We start from the raw sequence: 23,176 nt of genomic DNA on the forward strand, positions 1-23,176 counted from the left end.
TGCCAGATGGAACATTAAACAACTTGGCGATTACATCTGTCTCTAATCTTTTGGACCTAGATTGTGTAGGTAAAGCAGCTTGCTATATCTTCACTTGCTGTATCAAGAGGATCTTATGATTGAGATAGAAATGTGGAAAACCACAGCTGTACCTGGAATTAAGTAGCATGGAATCTTCCTACTATTTGGAATTCTGCCAGGTACTTGTGACCTGCATTGACCACTGCTGGAAGCAGCATACTGGGATAGATGGATCATCGATCTGCCTCCGTATGGCTATTCTTATGCTCTTATGGTAATGCTACAACATCCATAAGGGCATTTCTAAGTTCAGGATTCCTGGAACTCAGACCTTGAACATCAAACTCCTGATTAGATAAGGAAAAGAGATTTCTTCAGAGGATTGTGAAAAAAGTGATACCAGGTTGTGTTCAGGCTGGGATTCATTCTTAGGTAGACCCAATGGAAGCCCAGGTAAACAATCATGGAAAGTGCGAATGTGATGGACTTGTCTGAATCCCTGAAATATGAGCTCAGTTCAGGATGTAAATTGAACAACAATCTCTAATCCAAGAAAGACCTTCAAGAACAAGAAAGTCTACCTTGATAGATATGGGCAGGAACACTCACATTCCCAGTCCTAACCTGTCACACACATAATACTCTAATCACCAGGTGAAACCGAGATGGAGATTTAAAACTTCTTCCTCTAGAATGACTTGACAGAAGTGGTGGCGAAGGAGTATCCATCATTATCTCCGCTTTTGTTTCTGAGTCACCAGATCACTTCCTGGGACTCTTGTTCCTATGGTTAATGACATTCTACATGCTTCAGCGCTGATGGCCCCTTTTCAAAGTGGCACCAATTTGATGATTTGAAAAAACTCTAATGGATGGGAATTAAACACGACTGAAGGGAACCGTTACTGGATGAACATGAAAACATCCATGCAGGATAGGAAGATTGTGGGAGGCTAAACCTGACAGTTCCATCCTGTGATGTCACCACCTGAGTGGCTGGAGAGATTCTTGCTGTTCATGAAGAACTGGTTCTCTTTTTATTTTTTGGCCATATAAGCATTCACTTCTTTGCCCCAGAAGTTTCTTCCTCTTACCTTATTAGAGTTACAGCAATAAAAAAGTGAGCAATAACAGAACATTTTAATTGTTAGTCTCAGGACTCTTCTGGCCCCCACAAAGTTGTGTATATTAAAATCACTGACCACATGTAACAGGGATAACTTAGTAAATGTATTCAATGCAACCTAAACCATGACCTTCAAACAAATGTTTTATGAAAACACTAGAACATATGCTATGACACAATTTGAGTTGCCAGCTTATATTATTTTGATCAAATCCAACATGATTAATATAAAGACAGTCCTGTCTTTCCATTTATCTTCCCAACACATTCTTTAGAAAAGGGTTATACTGCGCTGCATTAAATTTTAAATGAGTAGAGCATGATTTCAACTATTGTCTGCAACCAGACTGGAAATATGACCATAAAACAGTAATAAAGAACTCTGTTTAGCATAAGAGCTTCACTAGTAAAGTTAAGCCACTTCTGGGGGGAAATTTAGTAGTAGTCTGAAAATCTGTACTTGGTTCCCAAACATTCTAGTTATAATTATTGCAAGTTTTGGGCTTCAAAGAATCTACACAAACTATTTAGAAACAAATCTGAAAACTATTGGTAAAGTAAACCCACAGATTACAATGCCATTGAAACATTTTTTTTTCTGCCATAAGGCAACATGTATACTATCAACCATGAGACTCAAGGGATAAAGACTAGGAGGCTACTATACTCAAGGATTTTTTCCACATGGGGGATAGTTTTATAAATCATTTACTACACACTTACATAAGGAAAAGAGCTACTATGAAACTGTATAAGACCTACTTTAACGTGATCTCTGCATATGTATTCATGGGGCATAGTCTATGTTGAGCTGTGATACGTAATCTGTCACATCTACCTTAAAAAGCAAGTGTAGACTTACACAAGAACATTTGTAAACAATCATGTATGAGCCTATTTTATTTACAGGGATTTATTAACCATCTTTATGAAGAGATTCACATAGGCACTCATGTTGCCTTTATTTAAAACGAAAACAAAACAAAAAACAAATCTTTTTGAACTTTTCACATGGGTGCCCTATTGTAAAGTCAATGATTAACATAGTAACACTCATTTGAACCCCCCACATTATGCTTCCTTCCCTGCATGAGATTGTTTACTTGCTATTACATTTTTTGTATCAACATTAGCCATGATGCCATGGGGAACAGTTATACTTAATTTAGAAGTGTGCAGATACTATACCCTAAATTGCCAGTGGTGCCAGAATCATCCTGACCGTATTCATAGCTATAATAGCCATCATACTCTGAAAAATGGAAAAGAAAAAAAGTGTTTTTGTGTCAACATCAGAAGAAGAAATTCCTCTTTCAGCCTTGTAATCTCAGCAGAGAAGTCAGAAGCCAAACCAACATGAAGACAAGTCTCCATCTTACTCAAAGAAGTGATCCCACCTGGGCAGGCCTGGGACAAGACATTAACTTATGCTGTAACTATTCTATGGCTGTATTCAGAACAGGCAAATAAGTACCTTAATGCTAAACTTAGAAGAAAAATAAAAAGACATAATATCCTTGAACTGAGAGGTCAAATTTTTCTTATATTTACCTAATCTTGATCCGGAATCCCAACTTCCGTAACCTGGAAAGACAAAGTAAATAGCAAATTGATCAACTATTCTGAACTTATCAATTTCTACCCTCACAGTAAGACAGCCAATAAAAGTTTCCTGAATATTAAATCTGTTTGCATTTTGATTATTTACAGCTTTACCCTACATAAACAAATATATTTTGTTTGGTTCTTGTACCAACATATATAGTTTTATTAGATTTAGCTCACTTCTCAACAGTAAGGCAAGTTACAGAATACCTTCTGTATGGGACTGTATGTTATTGGGCATCCTACAATATCAACAGCATGAACCAGGGGGAAGGAGGCCATCTCCTACCTTCCAGCCCACATAGGTCTGTTTTCTTCTTCCAGTTTGAAAGCCAACAGTACTACCTCATGCACAAACAAATGTTTACATATGTTTTACGGATGCAGAATTCACCTAATAGTAAACCCAGAAAAAATATTTTCAAGCATAGGAAATTACTGGTTCTATTTGGCTGTTGAAAGAATGGGTAAATTAGACCTTACCTGCTTAATGTGCTTTCCTTTAGTCTCACCGGACCGGCCCAGAATGTGACTGATGGGTTGTGTACGCCTTCCAGCAGGTGGAGACTGAGAAAAAAGTTGTGACTCTAGCCAGCCAATAAGAGCCCTTGCCAGCTAGAGAAAGATCCAGTAATAAAGTACCAAAGCAGAAGGAAAACCATAGTAAAAATACAGAACCTGTCCATCCAAAAACCTGAGCAGCCACAGGCACATTGCCAACAACGGGTGAGTGCCTTCAAACATACCATGGTCCTTCATAGAGGACATTTCAGAAAGATTTTTCTTCTTTTTTTACTATATAGATCAAGAAACTAACAACACAGCTCCGAACAAACACCGATATCTGAAGGGAGTGATATGGGCCAGTCCGGAGGGACTAAAGGAAAGCAAATTAACAGGTAAGGTCTAATTTATCCTTCCTTAGCGTCCCTCCGGACCGGCCCAGAATGTGACTGATGGGAAGTATCAAAGCAGTGAAAATATGGGAGGGACCAAAGCGCAGTCTATAACAACTTGACAACGACCGAGAACATCCAAACGGTAATGCTCAAAAAAAAAAAAAAAAAAAAAAAAAAGAATGCAAAGACGACCAAGACGCCACCTTACAAATATCTTCTAAAGGCAGCAGAAGACCCTCTGCCGACGAGACTGTCTGATCTCTTGTAAAGCAAGCCTTGAAATGCCCTGGAACAGGCGTCCCAGAAAAAGAATAAGCAGAAGCAATCATTACTTAGAGCCATCGAGAAATAGAGAGGCTAGAGGTCCTGAACCCGTTACGTGCACCTCCAATCAGAAGAGAGAAACGATCAAAATACCGGATGTCATCAGTAAACCTATGTCGCGTTCTCGGGGACCTTGGCATACTGTCAGGCTTCTTCCCCGGGAGCACTGGGTTCGTGAGTCCTTGGGCCACTACCGTGGAGCGGCAGGCAAGATCACCTTCAAGGTAGAGAGACGAGACAAGACTGGACCGGAACCCCGGACTGGAGTTCTACACAGGAATACCCAGGACTGGAACGCACCGGACGGGTGCGCAGCGGAGTGGAGCCCGCTGGACTGGAACACACCGGAGTGGACCCACTGGACTGGAACCACAGGACCGGAACCCGCTGGACTGGAACACACAGGACCTAGGCTTCACCTACGCTTAGCCACCTTTCCCCGAGGGTTAAGCCCTCAGGTTCGGGCAGCCGGCAGGGCTTACAGGAAAAACCGGAACTGGAACTTGCACGCAGGAACAGCAGGAATCAGGATACAGCAGTGCCCCCCGGCACCTAGGCGAAAGCAAGGCAGACAGGCAGGGAATGTCCGGGTTCCAGCAGTAGGCAGGTTCAAAGCAAGTCTCAGGGTGGGCGGCTGGCAAAGCAGTAGTCAGGTTCAAAACACAGTCACTGGGCAGGCAGCTAGCAAAGCAGCAGTCAGGGTCCAATCAAAGTTTCTGGGCAGGCGGCTAGCAAAGCAGTAGTCAGGTTCAAAGCAAAGGTCACTGGGCAGGCGGCTAGCAAAGCAGTAGTCAGGTTCAAAGCAAAGGTCAGGACAAGGAGCAAAACTATGGCAGCAGCTCCAGTATCACAGGGTACTGGCAACAGACAGAACAAGGGCAGAAGCCCCAGAAGCAAAAGAAAACACACACGGGAAAAACCAGAAGGCTAAACACGAGAAGACCAGGAGACTGTACACAAGCTAACAGGAAAGCTAAGCCCAAGCTAATCGGTCATAAACTAGAAACATGCACAGAGCAAACTCAGGAGAACTAGTAAAGCTGTACACAGGCTAACAAGCCATACACTAGAAACATACACAGAGCAATCTCAGAAGAACTAGTAAAGCTGTACACAGGCTAACAAGCAATGCTGTGCCCAAGCTAACAAGTCAAACATAGAAACTCACACAGAGCAAACAATGTAGCAGTGTACAGAGCACTCTACATACCAGGACTAGCAGTGTACAGAGCACTCTACATACCAGGGCCCTTAGACGAAATGCAAAGGCAAGGGCTGCAGGCTCTAAGTGATTAATAAAGCCTTTCAACACCAGAGGCACAAGCTGCAGCAATCTCCTTGCCTCCAAACAGAGGCTTGACACACAGAGAAGTCAGCCCACAGGAAGGAACAGCGGGAGCCATCTCGGATACTGGCATAGAGGAGTCAGCAGCCATCTTGGAAGAGGCATAGCCCACACAGGTGAGGTCCAGCAAGGCAATCAGCACACAGAGCCAGAGAGAAATTAAGACAGAGACAGACACAGAGACAAGCAGAAGTCAGCACAGCCACTGACTCCCAGAAAGAGGGTAAGAATTAGGGTGGTCACGGCCACAGACGTGACAACCTAAAATCGTGGTACTACACCCATTTGACACCCAAATACCTCAAAAGCCGCTGATCTTCAGATCCAGAAAGAGAACCAAAGACAGGCAATAGCACCAGCTGAGAAATATGAAAAACGAGGCACCACCTAAGGAAGAAAGAAAAAGGGCAGTCCGGAACACTACTCGATCGGACCCGAACTGTAAAAACGGAAAACTACCCGACAGCGTCTGCAACTCTGAAAACTCGCCTAACTGAAACAGCAGCCACCAAAAATACTGTCTTCATAAACAAGTCCTTCAAGAAGAGGACAACAAAAGCTCCAAGGGAGTCTTAGCAAGAACAGTAAGCAGAACAAAAGAAAAATCAGATCCCAACGAGTAAAGGAAAATTGCGAGGAGGGACAAAGAATATTAACCCTCCTCAAAAACAAACGACCACATCCGGATGACTAGCTAAAGACCTCCCTTGGACATGACCACAGAAAGGCGGCAAAGCTGGAAACTGCACCTTAAGAGAGGCCAAAGGAAGGCCTTTGTCACAGCCCTGCTGCGAAAAATCCAAAATGTGCGGAAGCAAAACACTAAAAAGATATAGGCCAAAGCCTTTACCCCTATACTCAATATGCTCCTAGTGCGCATAACCCTCAACGACTTAGAACGTTGACGAAAGCGAAGCATAAACTCAACGACCTGCTCAGAATAACCTTACTTAACCAGTTTAGCACGAACCAGAGCCAGGCCGTAAGACAGAATCAATCCGAATGTTGCTGAACGACAGAACTCTACGACAAGAGATGTTGCCGGACCGGAAGTCTGAAGAGAAGGTCATCCAGACGACGACGAAGATCAGCTCACCAAGTGCTTTGAGGCCAGTCCGGTTCCACCAAGACAGACATCCCCTGTGCGTCCGTACCTTCTCACCAAAATGCTTTATCAGAAGCATACCTTAGACCGACTGAGCAGGATGGTAGAAGATTGTCCACGCCCTGCACTAAGGGACGACCGAAGCATACAGGAAATTTTGCATTGCCGGAGAAGGCAAACCAATCCATTCAGGGAGACCCCCCCCCCCCCCCCAACAATCGACTAACAGCGGAGATGCCACCTGAGTGACCACTCTGTAGAATCGAGTATGTGACGAGAGAGACAAAATTGCCTGAACATTTAGGATCCCTGCTACCTGAGCCGCTGAAAGAACCAACAGATGGACCTCCACACATTGAAACAGTAGCAGCACCTCGCTCCAACGGGAGACTCCCTGTTCCTCCTTAGCAATTGAAAATTGCGACTGCTGTGGCCTTGTCCGACTGTACTGGAAATGCTCGGCATCTGAGAAGAAGAATCCAGAAGAATGTTTGTGGTCCCGAAAAGGTTGATTGAAAACAATGTATTCTGACGAAATCAAAAAGTGAGAGCAAACTGCCTCTGACAGTGAGCTCCCCAGGCGAGGAGACTGGCAACTATTGGCATTACAGAACCGCTGGACTGAGCTAAAGGAATACATTTGGATCAATTGGACTCCCGAAGCCACCAACGTAGACTGGCCTTCACTTGGAGCGAAAGAGAAAAAATTTGATGTGGGAAAAAAAAAAACTTCTGAGATGAGCACCTCGACCAACAGTGAGCTCTGACAATACATCACTTGAGTCCAGGTCCAGTCACCGCCTAGATCGCTACCAACATAGCTACCAAAACCTGCAGAGAACCTACTGCTGGCGGGCTGGAAAGCAGCCCAAAATAACAAATTTGAGTCTGCAACCTGTGACGGGAGCCGACAGAAGAGCATGCAAACCTGACACCGAAATACTCAATGAACTGAGAAAGTAGAAGACTGCTTTTCTGCACATTGACTACCAACCTAGGGACTACAAGGATTGTACCAGCAACCAATCGTCCGAATAAAAATGCACTATAATGGGCTCCGTTGAGAGAACCGCCACCACAACTACACTGACATTAGTAAAGGCACGAGGAACAGACGCCAACTGAAAATGGTGACTAGCCCTGCAAAACAAAAAGCAAGAAGGAAACGATGTGCAGGAAGAACAGGAATGTGAAAGTAGGCATCTGTAAGATCGAGAGAGGTCAGAAACTCCTGCTGCACTAAAATAATAAACGAGCCATAAAAGGTACCAACCGATAAGAGAGCACCTAAAGGGCTAGCTTAACCGCCTTGGGATCTAACATTGGACAGAAAGAACCCTCTTTCTTGTGAACTAGAAAGCAAATGGAGTAAAGATCTGACACTGATCCTCCCAAGAGACAGGAGAAATGGCTTGAAAGTGCAGAACCCTGCAGAGAGAAGCTCTGACGGCCCCGGCATTTGCTGCTAACACGGTAAGGAGATTCCAGCAAAGGGAGAGTGAATAACGCGTACCCTACTTGAATAATCTCCAAGACCCACTGAGCCGAAGCAGTCTGTTCTCATTGCTGAGAGCAGAAGTACTAATTAGCATGCGTGTGACAGCAGTAAGACATATAAAAACAGAGGTATGCCAAAATGCTATAACACCTGAAATTGCATCAATACAGAACTTTACTGGTAGGCGACATGTTGGGGAAAACCCCCCAAGGAATCAGAATTCAAAGAGAATTAACTGGATAGTGCTGCAAAAATCAGCACTAAGTGTCTAAACCAAAACCAGACATTCAATGGACCGCCTGGGAGCAGAAGTGGCTACTATTGGAGGCAGGACTCTGAGCGTGATGGACCTACTGTCTGTCCAAGAATGACAACCAGTTATGCTCGTATATTCCCATTCAGCTTTTAGCGCATGAATCTGATCATACAAAAAAAAAAAAAAAAAAGACTACAAGCCCTACCTATGGCTGAAACGAACTGGCTTGTTAGAATGAGTGTTGACACTAAAACAGGTAGGAGACAGCTGTGCACACCCCCTATAAATCTAATGGGAAAATTAGGTTCTTACCTTGGTAATTTTCTTTCCTTTAGTCATAGCAGATGAAGCCATTACGTATGGGTTGTGTCCATCAACCAGCAGGGGGAGATAGAGAGCACTCAACTTTTCACAGTGCCTCATGGCCAGCCAGCTCCATTGCCTCTTCAGTATTTGAAGCTTCCAAAGCAGTATGGCAAACCGCAATGGGAATAACATGAACTTTCCTCACAGCGAATGATGGCCCCTTAACAAGGGCATGAACTCAAAAGGAGGGAATGAACACATCCTCCTGGAGGAAATAAACTCGTCCTCCTTATTGTATAATTGGAGGGGATACACGCAACCTCCTGGAGGGAATGGACTCATCCTCCTATAAGTGAACATGAATCCTGAAGACTGTTTTCCAACTTTATCCCAAGGAAGGAACTTCAGGAAACAACAGAACCTGAAACAGATTCACAGCATACAGACAATCATACAGGGAGGGCTCATGGCTTCATCTGCTATGACTAAAGGAAAGAAAATTACCAAGGTAAGAACCTAATTTTCCCTTCCTTGTCATCAAGCAGGTGAAGCCATTACATATGGGATGTAACAAAGCAATCCCTATATAGGGTGGGAACAGGTCACACCATGCGCTAGCACTTGTGCTCCAAAACGCGCATCCCTCCTAGCAGCCACATCCAGCCTGTAATGTCAGGCAAAAAAGAGAGCTTAGAAGCCCATGTTGCTGCACTACGTATCTCTTGACGAGAGATTGCTCCAGTTTCAGCCCAAGAGGAAGAAATCGCTCTGGTAGAATGCGCCTTAAAGGCTACAGGCGGAGACCGGCCGGCAAGCAGATAAGCTGAAAAGTTAGTTTCTTTGAGCCAGCGAGCAGTAGTGGCTTTAGACGCTGGAGACCCTCTGCGAGGACCTGATAGCAAAACAAACAGATGATCATAGATCCTGAAAGAGATAGTAACTCGCAGATACTGCAGCAGAGTCCTGCGCACATCCAACAGGTGCAACTGCCCAAAAGATTCTGGAAACTTCTCCTTATCAAAGGAGGGAAAGAAAATAGGCTGGTATAGGTGAAACACTGAAACCACCTTAGGCATGAAGGAAGGCACGGTCCGAACCGTGACCCCGGACTCTGAGAATTGCAGAAATGGGTCTCTACAGGACAGCGCCTGGAGCTCTGACACCCGTCTCGCCGAAGTAATGGCCACAAGAAAAATGGCCTATAGTGTCAAATCTTTCTCTGATGCTCGCCGAAGTGGCTCAAAAGGAGAAGCCTGCAGGGCCTTCAAAACTAGCCCCAGGTTCCAAGCTGGACAGGGTGCTCGCACAGAAGGCCGGAGCCGAAACACCCCACATCTGGATGAGCAGCTAAAGACACGCCTTCAACCTTACCACGAAGGGAGGCCAATGCTGCCACTTGCACCCGCAGGGAATTATAGGCCAAGCCTATTTGTACACCATCCTGCAAACGGTCCAGAATCGGCGAGACAGGAGCCCGCATGGGTGTGATCGCTTTTGAAGCACACCCAAGACTCAAACTGGCGCCAAATCCTGGCATAAGCCACGGAAGTGGAATGCTTGCGGGCCTGCAGGAGAGTGGAAATGACTGTGTTTGAATAGCCTTTGTCCCTCGATTGCGCCCTCTCAATCGCCAGGCCATAAAACCAAAGCAGCAGTATCGGGCCCTGTGACAACAGGTTCGGTATCAGAGGTAAAGGAAGGGGAGCCTCCACTAGCATCTGTTGGAGGTCCACATACCAAGACCTTCAGGGCCAATCCGGGGCGATGAGGACCACTTCTCCTGGGTGCAGCCGAATCCGCAGAGCACGTGCCCTATTCAAGGGCCACGGAGGAAACACATATAGGAGGCCAGGGCTGAGTCAAGGCATCCAACCCTGCCGAGCGAGGATCTCTCAGTCTGCTGAAGAAGCACGGGACTTTGGAATTTGAACTTGTCGCCATAAGATCCATCACGGGCTTGCCCCATTTGGCGCATATCTGCAGGAATACTTCGTTTGCTAGTTCCCATTCTGCTGGATCGATCTGATGCCTGCTTAATCGGCTTGCACGTTGCTCTGATCTGCAATGTGAGCTGCCGACAGAAACTGAAGATGCAGCTCGGCCCAGTGGCAAATCTGTTCGGCCTGCGCGACCAGTGCTCTGCACTGAGTGCCGCCTTGTCGATTTATGTAGGCCACTGCTGTCGTGTTGTCCAACATTACTCGGACAGCCAATCCTTCCAGGGTCATTTGAAAGGCCAGAAGAGCCTGAAACACCGCTTTCAACTCCAGGCGGTTGATGGACCACTCCGACTCCTCGGGTGTCCATAGACCCTGGGTATGCTTCCCCTTGCAATGTGCGCCCCAGCCCTTCAGGCTGGCATCTGTCACTACTAGACACCAATCGGGGAGCGCCAGCGGCATTCCTCGCCGCAACATGCTGTCTGAGAGCCACCATTCCATGCTGAGTCGGGCCGCAGGGAGACAAGAAAGTATGCATTGATAATCCTGAGAAACTGGAGACCATCTTTGAAGTAGGGAATACTGTAGAGGTCTCAGGTGCGCTCTAGCCCAGGGCACCACTTCCAATGTGGCTGTCATCGATCCAGCAGCTGGACAATGTCCCAAGCTCGCGGGTGGGGCATCCTCAGGAACAGACGGACCTGATTCTGAAGCTTGCACCGCCTTAGCTCGGGTAGGTATACATAGCCCGAGTCTCTGTCTAACCTGGCCTCCAAATATTCTAGAGATTGTGTGGGGGTCAGGTGACTTTTGGCCATATTGACGACCCAGCCTAGAGATTGAAGTACTGAGACCACTCTGGCTGTAGCTTGATAGCACTCTGTTACAGAGTCTGCTCTGATGAGCCAGTCGTCTAGGTACGGGTGAACCCTGATACCTTTTCGCCTGAGCAAAGCAGCTACTACCACCATTACCTTCGAAAAGGTTCGGGGAGCTGTGGCGAGGCCAAAAGGCAAGGCCCAGAACTGGAAATGTTTTCCCAACACCGCAAACCAAAGAAACTTCTGGTGCGGGGGCCAAATTGGAATGTGCAAGTAAGCTTCTTTCAGGTCCAGAGACGTGAGAAACTCTCCTGGCTGTACCGCCGCAATGACGGAGCGCAGGGTTTCCATGTGAAAATGCCGCACTCTCAGGGACTTGTTTAATTCTTTTAAGTCCAGAATAGGGCGAAAAGATCCTCCTTTTCGCGGCACCACAAAGTAGATGGAGTAGCGGCCGCAGCTGTGTTCGGCGGGAGGTACTGGGGACACGGCCCCTATCTGAATCAGACCTTGCAAAGTCTCCTCTACCACCGCCCGTTTGGCGGCAGAACCGCATCGGGACTCCACAAACATGTCTCTTACAGGGGCATCGAATTCTATTCTGTAACCGTCTCTGATCAGGTCCAAGACCCACTGATCTGAGGAAATGTTGGCTCACTCCTCGGCAAAGAGGAAAAGACGTCCTCCGATGACAGGACTCGAGGAGAGGGCCGGTGCACCATCATTGAGAGGGTCGCCCTTGAACTCCAGGCCTTGAGCCAGTGGCTGCGGAGCGTTTCTCCGAGCGAAAGGAGTTCCTCTGCTGAAAACGGGCACGAGAAGTGAACCCAGCAGAACGCCCCGGGCGGTACCTTCGAGCTTCACTGAAGCGAGGTCTGTAAGAGGAGTGGACCGCCGCACCCTTAGAGGAAGGCCGAGGCCTATCTTCGGGCAAGCACTGGGGTTTAGCCTCACCCAGGCCCTTCACAATTTTCTCCAACTCCTCACCAAACATGGGAAGGCCTTGAAAGGGCAACTTCACCAACCTTTGCTTAGAGGCCATGTCCGCCGCCCAATGTCGAAGCCAAAGAAGACGGCGAGCCGCCACTGCTACTGCCATGTGTTTAGCTGAAGCTCTGACAATATCATAAAGGGCGTCAGCAAGAAAGGACAAGGCTGACCCCATCCGCGGAGCCACATCTGAAAAGGGCTCCGCTCCATCACCGGGCTGTTCCACTGCCTGTTGCAACCAAGCCAGGCAGGCTCTAGCAGCATAACAACTGCATGTAGACGCCCGAATAGTGAGACCTGCAATTTCAAATGACCGTTTAAGTGCTGATTCCAGTCTACGGTCTTGAATATCCTTCAGGGCAACACCTCCTTCAACAGGGAGGGTAGTTCTCTTTGTCACAGCTGTGACTAGGGCATCCACTTTAGGCATAGCAAAGCGAGCCATATGCTCCTCACTCAGAGGGTATAATTGCCCCATAGCCCTGAAAACTTTCAAAGGTCCCTCGAAATAAGCTCTTGGATGGAGTCATGCAAAGGAAAGGCTTGAGCAGGCTTTTTGGTAATAGCCATCCTAGGATTCACAGAGGAGGCTGTGCCACTGGCAGGGTCCTCAATAGAGAGAGCCTGCAGGGCATCAGAAATAAGCGCTGGCAGCTCATCACGGTGGAGTCCTCCGAATCCTCGCAGCCCCACCACGGGGGGGGGGGGGGGGGGGGGGGGGGGGGGAGAGGAGGTGCAGCACTCTCTGAAGGGGAATGAGCCCTTCTGCGCTTCATATTCTGCCAATTATCAGGGAATAACGCCTCAGAGGGCATACCCAGGCTAGAATCCACCAGTGGGGCATTAGAAGAGGCCCGTGCTGGGCTTTGTTGGAGAGCTCTTTTAAGCATGTATGCTTTATGCATTAATAAGACAAAATCAGGGGAGAAAAACTCACTCTGGGCACCCGGATCTCTGCCGGGGCTAGTAGCTCCCATATCAGGCTCACTCCGAGGCCTTCCCCCCGGGCTCAGGACTCTCCGTCTCAGCGGAGGTCGAGCCATGTGGTAAATTCAAAATGGCGCCCGCTGCCAGCTCAGAGCGCAAAGAATCATCGCTCGCCATGCTTGGGCCGGCTCTAACGTCTGTACAGCACGATTTACAGAGCCCCACTGCTGATCTGCGCTTGCCACACTTGTAACAGCGCTTTACTGTCTCCGCAGCCATCGCCGAAAACGGCGGTAAAATTCAAAATGAAGGTTTGCGCCAAAATCGCCCCCGATCGCGGGCCCACCCCGGAGGAGTCAGAAAACACTCTTAACTCACTTATCACAGCTTCGCTCCAATAGAAAAAGGCAAGGAAAAACCTCTGTTCCTTTTTTTTTTTTTTTAACGCTGTGAGGAAAGCAGAGGTAAATAGAACTCCGGAGGCTCAGGTGAGTGGGAAAGGCAGGGAAAGGGCGAACCTGTGTGCCTGCATCCACTGTTGGTGGGGAAGGACAGGGAAAGCTAAGCGATGTGTCCACATCCACGGAGGTATGGGTAAGGCAGGGAAAGGGCGAACCTATGTGCCTTTAAAGTGAAGCTGCTATAGCCTCCAACACCTCTGCTAACAACTGGCAAAAGCACAGGAGCAACCTCCAGGCAGATTTTAGATGGAGCTGGAAGAAGCTGCAGCCACTCTGCTAGGGGAGATAGAGAATACTGAAGAGAGGCAGTGGAGCAAGCTGGTAAGAGGCACTGAAAAAAGTGTGCTCTCTATCTCCCTCTGCTGGTTGATGGACACAACCCATCTGTAATGGCTGCATCTGCTTGATGACAAGGAAATGAGTGTATTGGTCCAGGAGGAAGATAAGACGTGCAGCAGAGTTCTGAACGGACTGAAGGGGGGATAGATGGCTAAGTGGGAGACCAGTGAGGAGTAGGTTGCAGTAGTCAAGGCGAGAGGTAATGAGAGAGTGGATGAGAGTTCGGGTGGTGTGCTCAGAGAGGAAAGGGCGAATTTTGCTAATGTTATAGAGGAAGAAGCGACAGGTCTTGGCTATCTGCTGGATATGCGCAGAGGAGAGGGAGGAGTCGAAGATGACACCGAGGTTGCGGGCAGATGAGACGGGGACGATGAGGGTGTTATCAACCGAGATAGAGAGTGGAGGGAGAGGAGAAGTGGGTTTGGGTGAGAAGACAAGAAGTTCGGTCTTGGCCATGTTCAGTTTCAGGTGGCGGTTGGACATCCAGGCAGCAATGTCGGATAAGCAGGCCGATACTTTGGCCTGGTTTTCCGCAGTGATGTCTGGTGTGGAAAGATAAAGCTGGGTGTCGTCAGCATAAAGATGATAGTGGAAGCCATGAGATGAGATCAGGGAGCCCAGGGAAGAGGTGTAGATTGAAAAAAGAAGGGGTCCAAGGACAGATCTCTGAGGGACTCCAACAGAGAGCGGGATAGGGGTGGAGGAAGAACCATGAGAGTGTACTCTGAAAGTACGATGGGAGAGATAAGAGGAGAACCAGGAGAGGACAGAGCCCTGGAACCCAAAAGAGGACAGAGTGTCGAGAAGTAAGTTGTGATTGACAGTGTCAAAAGCGGCGGATAGGTCGAGGAGGATGAGGATGGAGTAATGACCTTTGGATTTGGCAAGGAACAGGTCATTGCAGACTTTAGATAGAGCCATTTCCGTCGAGTCAAGTGGGTGAAAGCCAGATTGAAACGGATCGAGGATGGCATGAGAGGAGAGAAAATCAAGGCAACGGCTGTGTACGGCGCGAGTTCAAGTATTTTGGAGAGGAAGGGTAGGAGGGAAATGGGGCGGTAGTTGGAGGGACAGGTAGGGTCAAGTGATGGTTTCTTGAGGAGTGGTGTGACTATGGCATGCTTGAAGGTGTCAGGGACAGTTGCAGTGGAGAGAGAGAGGTTGAGGATATGACAGATGGGGAGGTGATAGTAGGAGAGATGGTGTTAAGTAAGTTGGTGGAGATGCGGTCTGAGGAACAGGTGGTGCATTTCGAGGAGGAGAGAAGATGGGCGGTTTCCTCTTCGGTGATATCAGGAAAAGAGGAGGCGGCGGCAAGGGTTGGTTGGTTGAGGGAGTGGGTTATAGGATGAAGAGGAGGAGAAGGTTTAGTGGTGAATTTGAGGTTGATCTTCTGGACCTTGTCGCGGAAGTAGTCAGCCAGTGATTGAGGAGAGAGTGGGGGGGGGGGGGGGGGGGGGGGAAGCAGAGGGCACTTTGAGGAGGGAGTTGAGGGTGGCGAAGAGACGAGGGTTACAGCTGAGGGAATTAGTCAACTGGGTGTAATAGTCCTGCATGGCGAGGAATAGGGAGGACTGGAAGGAGGATAGCATTAATTTGTAGTGAATGAAGTCAGTGTGGGTGCGAGATTTCCTCCATAGGCGTTCGGCTGATAAGGTGCAGGAGCGAAGGTATCGGGTGCAAGGGTTTAGCCAGGGCTGGGGATTAGTGCGCCTTGTGGGACGGGAAACGGACGGTGCAAGGGTGTCTAGGGCAGAGGAGAGAGTGGCACTGTAAGTGGAGACAGCCTCGTCGAACATGATGGACGGGAGATCAGAGATACTAGAGGATAAGGTGTGGGGGGGGGGGGGGGGGTCAACAGCCTGGAGATTCCTGGAGGTAGTGGTTAGTGTTGGGCGGGACTGAGGGGGAGGGTGATTAAGTGTGAATGTGATCAGGTGATGGTCAGAGAGAGGAAGAGCTGAAACGCAGAAATTGGAGGGTGAGCAGGTAGAAGAGAGGACGAGATCAAGACAGTGACCAGATTTGTGAGTAGGGGTGGAGGAGCTCAGTTGGAGGTGGAGGAGGTTAGAGTGAGCAATTGAGAAGCGTATGAGTCGGATGGGTTATCAGTGTGTATGTTGAAGTCACCAAGAATGAGGGATGGGGATGAGGGCTCAAGAAAAACGGAGAGCCAGGCATCGAAGTCGGTGAGGAAGGAAGGGAGGGACTTATCAGGGGGGCGGTAAATGACTGCAACTCTGAGTGGCAGCGGATAGAATAGACGGATGGAGTGGACTTCAAAGGATGAGAAGCAGTGAGACTGTGGTAGGAGGAGGGGTTGAAAACTGCAGGAGGGCGAAAGTAGTAGACCAACGCCGCCACCGCGGCCAACTGGGCGGGGTGAATGGGAGAAAAGATAGCCTCCGTGGCATAGGGCCGCGACTGAGGCAGAGTAGTCAGGGGTGAGCCAGGTTTAGGTTAGGGCGAGCAGTTGAAGGGAATGGGAGATGAAGAGATCGTGGGTGAAAGTAAGTTTGCTGCAGATTGAGCGGGCATTCCACAGGGCACACGAGAAGGGTAGGGAGGGAGGAAGGGGGGAGGAGGGGAATGGAGATGAGATTGGAGATATCGCAGGAACGTTTGCATAGATGAGACAAGGACATGTGTGGAGGACCTGGGTTTGGATTGATGTCTCCCACGGATAGCAGGAGAAGGAACAAGAGAGAGTGGAGATGGGTGGGGGAGGTAGGACGACGAAGACGGGATGCGCTTAGGAGGAATGGGGAAGGGTTCATGGCACGAAGGAGGTGTTGGAGGTTGAGAGCTAGGAAGGAGGAGGAGGACAGTAGGTATGGTGAGGTGGTGGGGGATAGGGGAAGGTAGGGTATTGCAGTAGTGAGCAGGACGGGCAGTGAGTTTGTGTGGTATACAGCGGTGGCAGGGGGAAAAGATTAGGGAGGGATAGGGGGAGGAATAGAATTTGAATGGGGGCCACAAGTAGTAACTGAGGTGTTTATGGGGGCAGGTAGCTGAGCTAGGAGAAAGGCAGGTTGAGGTGAGCAGTCGGGCAGGAGAGTGACGGGCTGGCAGGAAGATGGACTTGGAGGCAGGCAGGTTTCAAGGTGAGTAGCCAGTCAGGAGGGTGAAGGGCTGACAAGTGGCTAGTAGGCAGGTTGATTGGTTAGCAGGCTGGAGCTAACCTGCATGAAAGAAACGTGCAGGCTGGAGCTAACCTGCATGAAAGAAACGTGCAGCTCTGAGACTCTCCTAGTTGAAGCAATAGCTACTAAAAACACTGTTTTAAGAGAGAAAACCTTAATGGAAACCAGAAGAGAACAGCCCAAAAGGAGAATAAGATTGAGGTTTCAAGATGAAAAAACTTTCTCTCAGACTGTCGGGCGAAAGAGACTAACTCCCTTGAAGAAAAACGAGAGAGGTCCAAAAGGACGGGGCAAAAAATTACCCCGTAGCTGACTTCAGAAACAGGAAAGAGCTGCAACCTGCAGGAGAAGAGACGAGAGAAATCCTTTATCAAAACCAACAGCTGAACAACAAGCTTCAAAAAAAAAAAAAAAAAAAACACCAAGAACAAATACGAGTGAGAGACGTGGCTTAACGACGCAACCGCAGCATAGTAAGAATTACTGAAGCGGAAAATGATATCTTAGCTAATCAAGCCCTTAGAAGAGCCAAACCATAAGACAAAATCAAGCCTGGTGTGGATGAAAGATCGGACCTATTGATAGATCATTGTGAACAGGAAGATGTAGAGGAGACGCTGAGAAAGACGGTGAAGATCCGCGTACCACGTACTTCAGGCTCAATTTGGAACTACCAGGACTACCGGACCCCCATGTGTCTCGATCTTATGCCAAAAACGACCCAAGAGAAGCTATGGAGGAAACACATAGAGAAGCCCGGAAGACCACTGCTGTAAGAGGGCGTCTACCTGTGCTGCTGTTGATTGTTATCGGCGACAGAAGAAGCGATAACCCTGTGAGGAAGAGAGAAAACAAAAAGTTCCAGAACTGGAGTGCCCCACTGAGCTACTATCAGTTGAAAACGCTCAAGAGCTGAGAGTCCATTCCCCTGGATCTAGTGAGAGATGAGAGAAAAATTCACTTTGGAAGGCTGAAAATGGCAGTAAGGAGAACGTCTGCCTATGCCAGGAAACTCGCTGTCTGCCGTCTGAAGAGAAGGTTCTTCATCCCTGTTTGACGGATCACATAGGCCACTGCCATGGAATTGGCAAACAGAATTCTCACCTCCTTGCTAGCCACTAGGGAACGAAACTCCTCCAGAGCTAGACAAATTGCTCTGAATTCCAAAAAAAAAAAAAAAATCGGAGTGGAAAGTTGGCAAAGGAGACCACAGAACATGCGGTAGCCTGATTAAACAATGGGCATCCCAGCCGCAGAGACGGAAACTGCCCACTATATATACTGTAAGGGTATACCTGCAGTGAGATTCGTCAACCTCAACCACCAGAACAGAGCGCTGCGCTGCTGGGAATGCAGAGACTACCTCAGCTGAAGGGATTCCGTCCAAGAGGACTATCTGGATAGGAGAGAAAAATTAGAGAGACCTCCCGAAAGGTGTAGCCTAGGAAACTACCTCCATAGTCGCTGCCATGGAACCAAACCTGAATATAAAGTCGACATGAAGACCGCGACGTAGAAGTAATCCTTGAACCCCACGGCCACACGCCGTGTGAAAGGTAACCTCTAAATAATGTAGAGACTGCAAAGTAATCAGCTGGCTCTTGACCACTTTTACTAGCCAACCTAAGGACTGGGAAAAAATATGCTACCACTCTGTCTGAGACCTGCCGAGTGTCTTGATAAGAAGTTTCCCTGAATGGCCAGTCATCTAGATAATGGAAACTAAAATTCCCTCTTTCCTGAGAGCCACTGCCAGCAGTCCCAAAACTTTGGTGAAAGTGGGAGGGGCTGTTGCGAGACCAAATGGTAGAGGCCGAAACCGAAAAATGGTGTCCGAGAACTGCAAACCACACAACAGTTTTGGAGACCGGTCCTATACAGATAAACTGCCTTCAGATCAAAGACCGTCACAACACTGTCCTGCAACCGTCAATATGACGTATCGAAGGGCCTCTATACGACCCTTGTGACTTTGAAAACGCGATTGACGGCCTTGCAAACTAAAATAGGATGAAGGAACCTTCTCCTTCTGGAAACCATAAACCCCAAGGCATAACGACCGTGCCCGTACTGTAAAGAAAAGACTCGGCAAATAGCTTGAAAATGTTAAGAGCCTCTGTCAATTGTCTCCTACCGTGCCTGCAGTGCCGTGATAGCGACAGGTAGCCTGTAAACAGATGTCTGAATGAAATGGGACAAAGGCTAAGGCATAGCCTCCCCACTGGACAGAGAAAATATAGACCCTCCTGAGCTGCAGAAAGTGTAAAACAGGGGTCCTGAACTACAAAGCCTCACATGATACAGTTAGGTCCTAGGCTACTGGCCACATAGGAGCAGATAGCGAAGTATGCAAAGGGTGTCATCCACAAATTACTTCCTCCCCTGAAGCCAGAGAGGTGAGAACAGAAAAAAACTGAAGCACGTACCCATAGAATATAAGTCAGACCCCAGAAGGAATAGAATTGCCAGAAATAGCTATAACCCCTTAATAAAATACCAGCCGCTGCAGTTGCACAAAATAGATATTTATACTATAGTATTGAAACAACTATGTTATGAGAAGAAAAATACACCCAAGTACAATCCATACCAGGCAGAAACTGCCTGTGGCTGCTACTGCTGCAAGGATATTCTGTTATGGAAATTTAAACCTCTCACCAAAGAAAAGCACACTCTCAGGACTCTGAGCAAATTCTGCAGTTTTATTAGATCTGTGTGCACAGAGAGACAAACAATCAGGGTAGAAATCCTGATGCAGTCTGAATTGAAAACTCTCAAATGCTGACTTAAATAGACAAAGAACTTGCTATCTAACAATCAACAGGTGTCTATTTTCTAAGTTTTAATGAGGTAAAAAGCAATCACTTCTTACTATGACTATTTATCACTTCTATAGTGCTACCAGTCACCTTTGAAGTTATGTTTCTTGAAAAAGATAAGTAGCCTTCTACCACATTAAAACATTCCAATGTGATGATATACCGTGTTTCCCCGAAAATAAGACACTGTCTTATATTAAATTTTGCTCCCTAAGACCTGCTAGGTCTTATTTTCAGGGGAGGCCTTATTTTTCGGGGAAACATCGGGGTCACCCCCCCACCCGAGATCGCCGGCTCCCCCTGCCCTCAGTCGCTCCCGGAACTAACCTCTTAAATGCTTCCTTTCACTATTCATCTTCGCACTCGCCGCAAGCAGCAGGGCAGGCCACTCCTTCCTTCCATGTCCCGCCCTCGCTGACGTAACGTAACGTCAGGAGAGGGCGGGACACGGAAGGAAGGAGTGGCCAGCCCTGCTGCTTGCGGCGAGTGCGAAGGTGAAAGGAAGCGGTTAAGAGGTTAGTTCCGGGAGCGACTGAGGGCGGGGGGAGCCGCTGATCGAGGGGGGGAGCCGGCGATCTCGGGTGGGGGGGGTGACCCCGATGTTTCCCCGAAAAATAAGGCCTCCCCTGCTAGGTCTTATTTTCGGGGGAGGCCTTATATTTTCAAATTGCAGCAAGACCTCTACTAGATCTTACTTTCAGAGGATGTCCTATTTTCGGGGAAACACGGTAGTTGAGCAGGTCTTCTGACTAGCAAGCTATTTTACAGCTGCAGAACTTTCTGGACAACATAAACATTTTTTTGCTTCTCCCTCAACTGGCCACTTAGATAAGGCTCACATACAGAGCTGATTACACATTCAACCTATTTCCTTGATAACAAGCTAGTGAATTACAGTCATGGCCTATGAATGACCTTTTCATTACTCTATTCTACAGTAAGGCCTAACTAATTCTAGCATGCATTTCTCTAAGGTAAGCATAGGGTACAGTACATACACAGAATGATTTCATTTTTTTATAACATATTCCCAGAGGTTTTTGTCCTTACAATTCATACCAGGCAGAAACCGTCTGTGTCTGCTACAAGGAGATTTCCAGTGTTTTTTTTTTTTTTTTTAACTGGCTATTGTTACCACTCTTATGATGCCTGGTGGATTTGTACTGCTCCTGTTCAGCTTGCAACTCCTGGCATCTGGATGCACACCTGCAGCTGCCCTCTTTTTTTTTTTTTTTTTTTACAGAAACTGCAGCTAAAAGAATGCCTGACTACCACCATGCTTAAGGAAAAAAAAGCGGATACCTAACCTATGGGTGGATATCCTGACATGTAAAAAGGAAAAATCACACAGGCAGTCCAAATGCAGTATGGGAAAATTAGGTTCTTACCTTGGTAATTTTCTTTCCTTTAGTCATAGCAGATGAAGCCATTACGTATGGGTTATGTCCATCAACCAGCAGGGGAGATAGAGAGCACTCAAACTTTCACAGTGCCCTCTTGGCCAGCTAGCTCCACTGCCTCTTCAGTATTTGAAGCTTCCAAAGCAGTATGGCAAACCGCAATGGGAATCACAAGAGCTTTCCTCACAGCGAACGATGGCCCATCACAAGGGCATGAACTCATAAAGGAGGGAATGCACATCCTCCTGGAGGGAATAAACATCCTCCTTATTGTATAAGTGGAGGGGAACACACGCGCCTCCTGGAGGGAATCACACATCCTCCCAACACACTGGAGGGAATGAACTCATCCTCCTATTTATAGAACTGGAGGGGAACACACGCGCCTCTTGGAGAGAATCAACACAGTCTCCAAAACATGCTGGAGAGAATGAACACATCCTCCTAAATTTAAACTGAACATGAATCCTGAAGATTGTTTTCCAACTTTCTCCCAAGGAAGGAACGTCAGGAAATTAGAACAGAACCTGAAAAACAGATTCACAGCATACAGACAATCATACAGGGAGGGCTCATGGCTTCATCTGCTATGACTAAAGGAAAGAAAATTACCAAGGTAAGAACCTAATTTTCCCTTCCTTGTCATCAAGCAGATGAAGCCATTACGTATGGGATGTAACAAAGCAATCCCTAGATAGGGTGGGAACAAGCCACGCCACGCGCTAGCACTTGTGCACCAAAACGCGCATCCATCTTGGCAGCCACATCCAGCCTGTAATGTTGGGCAAAGGAGAGCTTAGAAGCCCATGTTGCTGCACTGCATATCTCTTGAAGAGAGAGTGCTCCAGTTTCAGCCCAAGAGGAAGAAATCGCTCTAGTAGAATGCGCCTTAAAGGCTACAGGCGGAACCCTGCCGGCCAGCAGATAAGATGAAAAGATAGTTTCTTTGAGCCAGCGGGCAATAGTGGCCTTAGACGCTGGAGACCCTCTGCGAGAACCGGATAGCAAAACAAACAGATGATCAGAAGTCCTGAAAGAGTTAGTAACTCGCAGATACTGCAGCAGAGTCCTGCGCACATCCAAAAGGTGCAGCTGCCCAAAAGATTCTGGAAACTCTTCCTCTGAAAAAGAGGGCAAGAAAATAGGCTGGTTTAAGTGAAAGGCTGAAACCACCTTAGGCATAAAGGAAGGCACGGTCCGAACCGTGACTCCGGACTCTGAAAATTGCAGAAATGGGTCTCTACAGGACAGCGCCTGGAGCTCCGACACCCGTCTCGCCGAGGTAATGGCCACCAGAAAAACGGCCTTCAGTGTCAAGTCTTTCTCCGATGCTCGCCGAAGCGGCTCAAAAGGAGATGCCTGCAGGGTTTTCAAAACTAGCCCCAGGTTCCAAGCTGGACAGGGTGCTCGCACTGGAGGTCGGAACCGAAGCACCCCTCTAAGAAAGCGTGCCACATCTGGGTGAGCAGCCAAAGACACGCCTTCCACCTTACCACGAAGGGAGGCCAACGCTGCCACCTGCACCCGCAGGGAATTATAGGCCAAGCCTTTTTGTACACCTTCCTGCAAAAAGTCCAGAATCGGCGAGACAGGAGCCCGCATTGGAACAATGGCTCTGGAAGCACACCAAGACTCAAACAGGCACCAATTCCTGGCATAAGCCACGGAAGTGGACCGCTTGCGGGTTTGCAGGAGAGTGGAAATAACTTTATTGGAATAACCTTTATCCCTCAATTGCGCCCTCTCAATAGCCATGCCGTAAGACCAAAGCGGCCGGCGTCCTCCATGGCTACCGGTCCCTGAGTCAACAGGTTCGGTACCAGAGGTAACGGCAGAGGAGCCTCCAGGAGC

At 47.9% G+C, this 23,176-nt stretch overlaps 1 protein-coding gene across 1 annotated transcript in view; it reads right to left on the reverse strand.

The window, feature by feature from the left end:
• The window catches only part of LOC115466130 (A-kinase anchor protein 8-like), a 134,960-nt gene that overhangs the window by 88,621 nt on the left and 23,163 nt on the right, over positions 1–23,176 (reverse strand). The window contains exons 2-3 of the mRNA XM_030197178.1: positions 2,699–2,731; positions 2,336–2,399 (exon numbers count right to left, since the gene is read on the reverse strand). Coding sequence (XP_030053038.1) covers positions 2,336–2,399; positions 2,699–2,731 — 97 coding nt within the window. The remainder of the gene's footprint in view (positions 1–2,335; positions 2,400–2,698; positions 2,732–23,176) is intronic.

This window comes from Microcaecilia unicolor, chromosome 3, assembly GCF_901765095.1.
Source record: "Microcaecilia unicolor chromosome 3, aMicUni1.1, whole genome shotgun sequence".
Lineage (NCBI taxonomy): Eukaryota > Metazoa > Chordata > Amphibia > Gymnophiona > Siphonopidae > Microcaecilia > Microcaecilia unicolor.